The 11,313-nt window shown below is 36.3% G+C and overlaps 2 protein-coding genes across 3 annotated transcripts; one reads left to right on the top strand and one right to left on the bottom strand.

The window, feature by feature from the left end:
* Positions 1 to 3,220: 3,220 nt before the first annotated feature.
* On the bottom strand, positions 3,221 to 7,865 carry LOC110724421 (probable maleylacetoacetate isomerase 1). 2 transcript variants are annotated; one of them, XM_021903839.1, is made up of 7 exons: positions 6,741 to 7,865; positions 6,171 to 6,243; positions 5,808 to 5,850; positions 5,184 to 5,252; positions 4,790 to 4,867; positions 4,615 to 4,671; positions 3,221 to 3,583 (listed from the first exon to the last, which is right to left on the bottom strand). In XM_021903839.1, the coding sequence occupies exons 2-7, from the start codon at positions 6,222 to 6,224 to the stop codon at positions 3,552 to 3,554; spliced, it is 333 nt and encodes a 110-aa protein (XP_021759531.1). In that variant the 5' UTR covers positions 6,225 to 6,243; positions 6,741 to 7,865; the 3' UTR covers positions 3,221 to 3,551. The 2 variants fall into 2 exon arrangements, with proteins under 2 accessions (XP_021759531.1, XP_021759530.1); XM_021903838.1 differs by lacking the exon at positions 6,741 to 7,865 and having other exon boundaries at positions 6,171 to 6,729.
* A 763-nt stretch (positions 7,866 to 8,628) lies between these two features.
* Positions 8,629 to 11,018, top strand: LOC110724341 (probable WRKY transcription factor 7; the record flags this gene model as incomplete). Its single annotated transcript, XM_021903764.1, has 3 exons — positions 8,629 to 9,578; positions 10,029 to 10,154; positions 10,242 to 11,018. Coding segments are annotated over 3 exons (1,245 nt in total), but the record flags the coding sequence as incomplete, so codon positions are not given.
* Positions 11,019 to 11,313: the final 295 nt, after the last annotated feature.

Here is an 11,313-nt window from a genome sequence, read left to right on the forward strand (position 1 = left end):
ACTTGTAGCTTGTTGATTGATTTAGCATTTTATTTTGTTTTTGATTAAAATAAAATAGAGGAAAATGCAAATCTCCAACATTGATTAAGAATGGGAAATCAAGGTTCATTGCCCTATAACTGGGGATTTGGGGGAACACTTGAGTGGAACTAAAAAGGCATCTCCTTAGTAAAGAGAGAAAACATTAAGTTCGTAATACTCTAGTTTTTATTGGTCAAGTCCCGACTAACCTTCGGGACTAGGACCGTTCGGGTCGGGTCGAGGGTGCGAGCCGTAGGAGGCCGTCGCACTTGCGAGGCTCGGGCTTTGAAGTAAGAGCTCGTGAATCGAGCGAAGCACGCGTCAAGGGTAAGAATGTCTTTTCTTTTTCTCTCTTTTATGTTGTTAATTACGTGATTAAATAATTAGTTGCTTTAATTAGTGAGCGGGTCTTGGGCGGGTTTCTCTTCCGCGTAGCTTTGGACGCTATGAAACCGAACAATATTATAAAACCCTAAACCTAAAATGAGTCCGAAATAGCTGAAACGGTGCCCAAATGTCACATGTTTTTAAAGAAAATAGTATAAAGATGAATTTTAAAGACTTTACCAGAAAAACCATCTGCCGTGCCACGGCAGAAATATTGTGTCGCGGCAGTTTTGCTTTATCCGATTTTATCTTTTTACGCATCTTTGACTTTAAAACTGATAGAATTAGGTAACGCGCCCCATTAGCATTACCGTGCCACGGTATTTGTACCGTGCACACGTGCACAACAATTAGTACCGGCCACGGCAACCTTTCCTGTGTCACGATGCTTTATTCTTCCGCGGCGCTTCATTTTTAAGGGTTCCGGACCTCACCCTTCACATTTCTTCTATAAATACGAACAGTTTCGGGGCACCAATTCATACTCTCTTTCTCTCTTATGCTCTAGCCTAAATACTTGCCTTCCTTATTCACACAATTCATCCCTTAAGCACTCCTCGGAGTCCGTACTTTACCCGAAGTTCTATACTTAAACCAAAGCGTGAAAATGTAGAATTGTTTGAGGATCTGGCCCCAAATCAACTATACTTTTATTTAATTTAATATCTATTTTATTGTTTATTTTCCTTAAAGTTACTAACGTGTTTATTATTTTATAGTTGCAAGCAAACACAATCAAAGTAAGAAATCATGTATGTTTCTTTTGTTCCTATTATACTCCTAATGATTTTTATTATATTCGACATATGTTAATTGTTAGATTTTTGGTTAAATTGCTTCCAATGTTAATGTTTTTCTATTATTGTATTGATCACCATATTGCATGTTTAAAGGGAATATGTAATTGAAAATCACACTTAATAAGATAATCTGGACGACCGATTTAGGAACCTTTTTAATCTTGTTGTTAATTGAAGTGATCACTAATAATTAGAATTATAAGTTGCATTAACATTCAACCAATTTAGCTTAATATTAGTTTGAAGCAAATTGAATCTTTGTATTGTGAGCATTTGAGATCGCAGGAAATATTTTTCACTACAAGAATCAAGTAGAGGCCAATACGGTGAATATGACTCCATGACTCACTTCGTACCATCATCCCCAATCCTCCTTTCGTGGTTCCGAACCACATGGAGTTTGTAATCTCATGGATTATGAATGGGGTGTAACCTTCATGGGTCAATCGTTGTCTCTTTATCGTGGTTGCCTTAAATGATCCACGAACGATTTACAAGTTCCTTAAAAACTTGTTGGCGGCTCCCTACTTTCCTTGTCCCTAATCATATAAGTCAATTCCCACATCCTATGATTGCCAAACATATTAACACATGTTTAAATAGGCGCGTTTCAATCGTCGCCTACCGGAATCAACATGTATTTTTCCAACACTAACAATTACAATACTTTATTAATTTATTGTTATCACCTACATGTTAATTTCATCATAAAACCCCATTATAAAAAAGAAAATTATTCAAAGCAACATTTTGGGGCAACGTTAGGGTCACATACAAGTTTTATTAGTAATCACCGTACTTTGTATAAGAACTAAAATAGTTTACAAGATTTTATAATCAAAGTCATGTTCAAGGATAAATTATTCTATTGTCTTTTTGTTAAATTTTTATATAATAACTTAATGTTGTTTAAATTAATATTTTTGGTTATTAACTTATTACCTAAACCATATGTATGTATATATTTCGTTTGACAGGATAATAAGCTGTCTATACTTTTTTGTTCTCTCTTTAAAATCAAATTGCACTCTATACTTTATAATCCAATTGTTGACTAATTGTTAGTAGACCAAATTTGAGATTGATTATCTTTTAAAAGGTCAATCCCAATTTTAAATTAAAGTTATTTTTCATAATTTGCCACTAAAAGAAATGAATTAAACTATAGGTAGAATGCTCAAAAAGTCGTTGCATTTCAACAACATAAGGAAGGTTTGAAAGCCAGGTTCAGCCAATTCAGGCAGAGTTGAAAAAAAAAACAATAAAAGCATTGATAAGAAATAAAAGCTCAACCGGAGCATCCGGTTACCAGTAAAAAAAAACACGGCAATTTCACCAAATGATACTGAGTACTTAAAAAATTAACCAAATGCTATCGTGTTTTTTAAAATTCATCAAATGTCACTGAGGCTTAGTACAATATCACCAAATGTCATTTCCGTTAGTTGACCGTCACTGTCCGTGAGTTGACCTCACCACTTGCCATGTGTCACCTTTTGATTGGTCCGTTTTTTTAAAAAAAACAAAAATAATTCAAAAAAATTTTTAAAAAATTATAAATAAATAAATAACTAGAACACCACCAAATCCCCACCCCACCCCTTCTACCACCAGCCAGCCCACCCAAAACCCCCTTCCCCTCCCCTTTTTGTTTCCAGCCACCCACCCACACAACCACTAGGCGAAAATAAAAATTCCCCACCGGTTAAAATCCCCCATTTCGCACCGGTTTTGAACCGGGTCGGATTTGGGGGTGCTAAAACCAAAAGATTTCGCACCGGTTCAAAACCGGTGTCAAAAACCGAACTTTTCGCACCGGTTTTTACTTAGAACCGGTGCCAAAAGTCTCCAAAAAAATTTTAAAAAAACTTTTAGCACCAGTTCTTTCCAAAACCGGTGCCAAAAGTGCCCCAAAAAATTAATTTTTTTTTTTTATTTTTTGCATTTTTTTCACTTAAATTATACCAAATACTTATATATAATCATAATATACATAAAACACATATATTTGCCTCAATAACTTGTAATATTACACTTTAAAAAACTAAAAAAAAAATTTACATATAAACACTAACATATATATTTTCTTCAGAAACAGCATATTGTCTGAGTTCCAGCAGGAGCTATCCTGGTCTTGTGCTGGTGGTTGCTCTGCTGGCTGCTGTGTTGTGTGTTCAGGCTGACAGGCTGCTCTTCTGTTTGATATGCGACTGTTTTTGTTCTGGCTGCACTGATGTGTAGTAGCCTCTCCTGTCATGTGCATAGATGAAGAACTCTTTCTCCACCCCGGAAGGCTAAAACTTAGATGGAAACTCGAGGAAGATTTTTGTATATACCATCACATCACATTTCTCTATGGCTTCTGTCTTCCACCTCTGTTTCAGACACGGAAAGTCATTATATAAGAGAAATACATTACAACACCAATGAAATAATAAGGAAATGAATACATGACCGTTAGTCTGTTACAGCATTTCACAATCTCAAACTAAATTTTAGGCCATTAATCACTAAAATAATGAAACTTATACTTCAAACTCCTATTTCTCAATCTGAAAATGACATTATTTGAAATTCTCATGTACTATAGTGAGATAGTTGTACCTATCTCACAGATTTATGGGTCCACAGGGCAGGCCAGAATGCCTGCAAGTTTACCAACAAGATAATATTTAGCTTTTGAGAGTGGTCCAATTATTAATACTAGTTCGTTGCACCCACAAAATTTCTTTTCCCTCAAATTCTAAATCTTTATCAACTTTAAAGTTAATACATCTTCTATGAGGTGATGGACTGCAATGACATTAACTAAAATCAGCCATATAAGGTAGTCATGGCTACTCTTTCAGGTTGTGGGTTGCTAAAAGGCCAGATAAAACTTTGAAAAAACCACAGAAAGCTGCTGAATACACGTTGACACAACCGTGACTGCTATTTAGAACTCCGTATTTGATTAACTCATACTTGGTAGTTCACTTGTAAGATCTGAAAGACTTACGAATCAAATGTCAGAAACTATGCAAGTCCACAGCAGAGGGCAGCTTAGCCAGGGACTTAGCCTATTGTGGACCATGTATCCTAGCAGTAATAATACTATCAATGGTTATTACTATCCTTCAGCACATTGTGCATATTGGAAACTAATATCACAAGAGTATTGATCAACGAAAAACACGAGATTATTTCAATTCCAGTGTTTCAAAATGATTTTAATTGAAAGCAATCATAATAAAATTTCCAACTTCACTACAAATGTTAATTAACATCCCACTAAAAACTACTACCTTCAATATATGTACACAAAACAACTAAATTGACCAAATTGAGAGCAGTACATTGGTTTTATTTAAGTGGTCAGATAATAATCATAATAAATAACGAAGACGAAGCAAAAGCTTTTAGTCACCTGGATTAAATTGCTCCCCTTTGATAAGATCAACTGCTTTGTACTCATATTGAAGTCCTACAGCATGATCAAGCTCAAATTAGTCCAAATTATAATCAGAATTTGCAATTAATTGAAAATGCTAAATAAGTAAAATATTGGAGGGAAAAAAAATTAAGGAAAGCAAAGATAAAACCTTTTAAGTTTAAAGCAAATCGAACGTGCCACGAACAAGGACTTAGCCAAAAAGAGTAAAGCACCCTACTTGTTGATGCTGAAGATGAACATGATTCAGTAGCTTTCATCTTTGATGAAAAATATTTGATAAATTGTCAATAAAATTCCAAAAAAATACTAGTAAAAGAAAACAAAAGTATATATTAAATGCCAAATTGCAGAACGTTGTGGGGAAGCATTAATCTTGCAGAGGTTTACATCCTTCGGATTAAATGCTTACTCAGACCTAGATAGGTAAAATTAAAATAAGAATAACTGCAAATCTTTACTGCATTATATCAAGAAAGCCACGAAACATTATTTAAAAAAAAAAACATATTTCAGTCATAATATTTGAGATCATAGTATCATACCCAGCGACATAATGCTCAGTTGAAGTTGACAAAGAACCATATCTCCTACATGTTTTATTTCCTGTTCTCCTGAGAATAAAAAATGTGAAAGAGATTTACTATCTCGTTACAGATAACAGAATTCAAGGGTTTCCAGGATCACCCTACATAAGAGAAGACTCGTACAAATGCAAATAAAAAACCAGTCTCCCTTGTACTCCAGTCATAGCTGAGTAATTACAAATTCAGATGGACAAACAGTAATAACGACTTCAATTTTCAAAGACCAATCAGACCAACCAACTACTGAAAATATTCCTATTAGCAAGTCGAAGCAATACCAAACCAAAAGTTTTAACAATCGGAAAACCATGATAGTAATCATCCATGAATGCACCTTGAATTCCATTAACAATTATGAAACCATAACATTCTCAGCATAACAATTGAAATAAGCCTCATCAGGCTACACAAATGCAACGACAAAAACTTAATCATCAACAAAATTCAATCAAATTTCGTTTCATGTTCTTCAAAAAGGCCTTCTAGGGTTTACTAGCACATACCAACAACAACAATAACAATAACACAAATTGTTCAATTTAAACAAATGCAACGTGTTTAAGGTGGTAGCTACAATTTCACCTGGGTGAGCTGATTCTGTGGCTTTACCAATAGGCGATTCCTTCTGCAATACCACATGAAATTAAATCATTACTTCGAATTATGAACCCTAAAATTAGAATTTCATAAAATTAATTAATCAACCCAACAAGGGTGTTCCAATAATAATGTGATATTATCATGTTATATTCAATCCATGCTTCATTTTTCATCAAATCTTTCACTACAACAAGCAACATATCATCAAAGCACTAATATTAATTTACCCATACTATTTAAAATAAAAAGCACCCAATGAAATTATATGCAAATTAAACAAAAAATTAAAATTTTAAATGATTTGAGCTAATTAAAAAAAAGGAAAGAAAGAGAGAAAGAATGAACCTTGGTAGTGTAGACTTTGTCGCCATTATCGTTGATGTAGAATTGCAAATACATTTTTGATAATTTGTTTAACCTACCCAATGAAAAAAAAAATCAAACCACACAAACAAAATATCAGGAATTAGATAAATTAAAAAACACTGAAATTAATGTTGAATAAAAAAAAAGCTGCGATTTAGAAGAACAGAAAAAAACTCACTGACGAAGTGGTTTTGACGACTGTACTGTTTGTCCAACCGAAACCCCCACCCCTTTCCCTAACCCGAATCCGCCGTAGACTCGAAACCCCTACCCCTGAAACCATTCCCTTACCCCCAGAATTTGTGAATTTGTGTTTTTCCTATAAAATAAAATAAATAAACTACAATTCACAAATAAGCAACCAAAATTGACTCAATTATCAAACTAGACTCCAAAAATTACGTTAAATTCTTCGACTTTCTATAACCAATAGTTCAATTATCCAACTTCGAATAACCCTAAATTGAGTATATACTAACAATTAAATACACGATTAACACTAGATTGTCAAATTAATATTAGATGATTAAAGAAAAAGAAGCATCTAACCTTAGAGACTGCTTCAATGGAGGAGAGAAAGCTCAAAAGCCCCTTCAATGGAGAATTTCGAGTACGCTTAAATGGAGGAGAGAGAGAGGAAGGAGTACAGCGAGAAACACTTAAATGGAGGATGGAGAGAGGAAGGAGTACAGGGAGAAAGATATGAAGGAGTACAGAGAGAGAGGAAGGAGTACAAAGAGATTCATTTTAAAAGAGGAGAGGGAGAGGAGAGAGAGGTAGCTCAGACGAGAGAGGAGGAAAGATCGAGGAATTGAAAGAGAAAGAAATAAGAATATAAGTGGTTTTTTTTAATAACAGTTTTCCCACCGGTTTGAAATGAACCGGTCCGAATTACTCACTTTTCCCACCGGTTTTCTTAGAACCGGTGCGAAAAACATACTTTTCCCACCGGTTTGGTTAGAACCGGTGTGAAAAGTCTTTTTTCCAATCCCGCCCATTTCTTTTCCCACCGATTTTCAAGAACCGGTGCGAAAAGTGCGGTGCCTATTTCATTTTTTCTACTAGTGAACCCTCACCCTCAAAATCCGGCAGCCCCTCTCCCCTCCCTTTCCTCGCACCCCCTTGACTCCGGCAGCCCCTCTCCTTCACTGCTCCCCTACTCTAATTCAAACATCAGCCACATCCCACCAGTCGCACCTAGCAGTCGACCAACCACTACAACCTACCAATTCACACCCACCAATTCCTGCTGCCACCCTCACCGCTGCAACAAACCACAAGCAGCCCACGCCAACAACAATAGCAATCGGCGCAATTGTAGCGGCAACCACCAACTCTCACACCACGGCCACCACCAAACAATAGTACTCCTTGCAATAACCATTACTACCTAAAAATCTCCAGCCACCCACAACCACAATCACCGCGGCAGCACTAGCACCTTGCAGCCCCTGGTATTTCCGGCTTCCAATCGCATCAATTCGCCACCCAATTACAATAATTGCGACGATATTGGGGTTTTGGGGATGCGATTTTGGGGTTCTGGTGGTTGCGTGGGGTTTCGGTGATGGGGGAAAACGACGACTCAAGGGGTGGGGGGAGACGCGGCGGGCTAGGCTACGGTGGTGGAGGTTAGGGTGGATCGGTGGGGTGGCGGGCTGGGCTGTGGTGGTGAAGGTTAGGGTGGATGGTAGGGGAAGGGGAAGCTGGAGGTTTTCTGATATTTTTTTTTAAAAATTTTTTGAACAATCAAAACTTTTATGGTTTATTTTTTAATTTTTGTTAATTTTTTTTTTAAACGGACCAATAAGAAAGTGACAAGTGGTGGAGTCAACTAACGGACACTGACGGTCAACTAACGAAAATGACATTTGATAATATTGTACTAAGCTTCAGTGACATTTGGTGAATTTTGAAAAATATAATGACCTTTAGTGAAATTTTTAAGTAGTCAATGACATTTAATGAAATTGTCGAAAGAAAAAAAAACAATAATAGAAGTACGCCCCAACACCACCATCCACAATTATAATCTGGACTATTCTCACATTAAAAGCTGTTAAAAGGTCAACCCTTACCTCTCTGTCCCCAACCATCCCTCCAATTTTACCGACCCTTTAATCCAACGGCTCTCTTTTCACCTTTTTGACTCTTTCTTACATTTCTTTAATCATAAACTCCATTATTTGTTTTTTATTTCCTTTTTTTCTCCCTTCCAAACACGGTCTTCCCTCGATTTTCGTTTTTACTTTCATTGCGTGGGTCCCAAAAACAAAGAAAATATAAAATAATATTAATAAAAAATGTTAGGAGAAGTGCGTGGTCAAATGTACCGGACATTTCTTTATACGTAAGACTCTTTGAGAATCTGAACAAACTCCTTTGACACGTGTTGAATAACTATTTGTTGATTTGTTTGACTATCAAATGAATTGAAACGACAATATCAGTTGAGTCATCCGATGCCATCCTTCACTATGAAGCCGATCATCTAAACATTTTGACCCTCTCTTCTTCTTTCTTCCTTTATTATTATTTTTCTTTTTTTCTTCTCTTTTTAGAGCAATTCTTCAACTGGCCTGTGAAGATGATGATAGGAGCTTACAAAAGTAGTAGCGATAATTTCGCTGCTAGGATGGAAGAAAATGCGGTGCGAGAAGCGGCGGCCGCGGGTCTTCAGAGCGTTGAAAAGCTCATCAAATTACTCTCACAAAACCACCACCACCATCTTCAACACGAGCACCACCAACAGCAGCACCAGCAAAAGCAAGATGATTCCACCACATCGGATCAGAATCAAAATCAAGATGATTCTGATTCTGATTACAAGGTTGTTGCTGATCTCGCTGTTAATAAGTTCAAGAAAGTTATCTCCCTCCTCGACCGCTCTCGCACCGGCCATGCCCGCTTTCGTCGTGGCCCTCTTCACCACCTAACCGCACAACAAGCACAGCCACCGCCACCGCCACCGCCACCGCCACAGCAGCAGCAGCTGAAGCCGTCGCACGGCTCTGCTTTTACAAGGGTATATTCGTCATCTCAGATCCAAAGATTACCACCTCTTCCACATAATAACCACCCTCACCATAGTCAACCCCAGCCCCTTGGTCTACCAAAACCAATAGAGCGCAAAGATTCATCTACTACCATAAACTTCTCATCGTCGCCTCCAATTTCAGCGACTAATTCGTACATTTCGTCGTTAACTGGTGATACCGACAGTGTACAACCGTCGATGTCTTCTGGGTTTCAGATTACCAATTTATCCCAGGTTTCATCCGTCGGTAAACCCTCTATTTCTTCATCATCTTTGAAGCGGAAGTGTAATTCCATGGATGATTCCAAATGTGGCGGATCTTCTGGCCGTTGCCATTGCCCCAAACGAAGGTACTTTTCAATTTAATTTTTTTGCTATAATTTAATCATCTTTCTTATGCATTCCTTCGAAAATAAATAATGATCCGTTAAATTGTTTGACTTTTTTTGTTAGATCTTTCAATTTATTTTTTTTTTAATAAAAAAAAATGCTCCGTTGAATTGTTTGACTTTAATTTTTTGTTAAATTCATCAATTTTCACTGTAATTACTTATTAAATCAGTAGGTTGTTTGATAGATTTTATTTCTAGATGACTTCCTATGAAATCATGAATAATAATCTGGGAATATGTTATCTAATTACTCTGTCACTCTGTGTATTATATTGTATGTTAAAATAAATTGTTTGTAATTCTTGTGTTAAATTCAATAAAAGGAAACTGAAGTCAAAATTTTAAAATCTGGGAAAGAAAAGTTAGATAAAATTGTAAATTTTGCTGATTGGGGTTGACTTTAATCAGGAAGTCAAGAATGAAGAGGGTGGTTAGAGTGCCAGCAATCAGTGTTAAAATGGCTGATATTCCACCAGATGACTATTCATGGAGAAAATACGGTCAGAAACCAATCAAAGGATCACCTCACCCAAGGTTAGTTCGTAATTAAATTCGTCTTAATTTATGATAGAACATGGAGTTTCAATTCAACTAAAATTACTTCTCTATTTTGGAAATCAGGGGTTATTACAAATGTAGTAGCGTGCGAGGATGTCCAGCGCGTAAACATGTGGAGCGCGCGTTAGATGACGCGTCAATGTTGACCGTGACTTATGAAGGCGATCACAGCCACCCACAGTCCGTCACCGACGCCACCGTTGCGGCCGCGCTTGTTTTAGAATCGTCCTAGTCAATGCACAAACAAAACAAGAGAGAAAAAGAAAGAGATAAGGGCCTACAAGATCAACGGTGAATATTTGCTATGATCTTAACGGTGAATATTTGCTATGATCTTGGACAAAAATGGTGGGACCCAGTGTTGATCGGATCAGAACCGTCCAAAACAAAGAAGACAATGATAATATAAAATATTTATGATGATGATGATGAAGATCTTGAAGTTGCATATGATATTATGTTAAACGTTTTGTCAACGGGTCAACTAAATGGAAAGTCCAAGGCAACTTCTCGAAGAAGATTAGATTGATTAGTGGGTGGTATTGGTGGGTTTACGTCATCTACCAAATACTGCATAAAAAATTGAAACTCCACCTTCTTCTGTCTCTTTTTTTTTTTTTTCTTTTTATATATTTATTCTTTTGTTTTTTAAAAATATTTTTTTGGGATTTTTTCTCCCATGCCCATTTTACCCTTTAACGTGGAAAAAAAATGAATTAAATTGATGTATTTAGTAATGACCAGAGTATATTAATGTTAGTAAAAGGCTGAAAGCTGTGGATTTGGCGGGAGTTGAATTAATTATTATAATAATTAGGAAAAAAGTCTCTCGTTATTATAGAGCTATTTTGGTAATTTGCTTTACATTTGCAGTAGGACTTCTTAGAATAAAGTGCCTTTTTTTTTTTCCTTGTATTAATTTAAATTTGTTTTGGTCTATTACGACGCGTAAGGCGGGATCATTTTAATCTGAATAATTGTTGGGAAATCCCATTCACTTTAACTTGAGTTAAACTCCACCTAGAGATGCTCAGAAATTAAAAAATACAAAATGGTAAAATAGATTCATTTTGCCATGAACTCACGTTATAAATAGTCCAAAATTCAATGGAACGGGTTAGTTGCCACTTGCCAA

Source organism: Chenopodium quinoa, unplaced genomic scaffold, assembly GCF_001683475.1.
Source record: "Chenopodium quinoa cultivar QQ74 unplaced genomic scaffold, ASM168347v1, whole genome shotgun sequence".
NCBI lineage: Eukaryota > Viridiplantae > Streptophyta > Magnoliopsida > Caryophyllales > Amaranthaceae > Chenopodium > Chenopodium quinoa.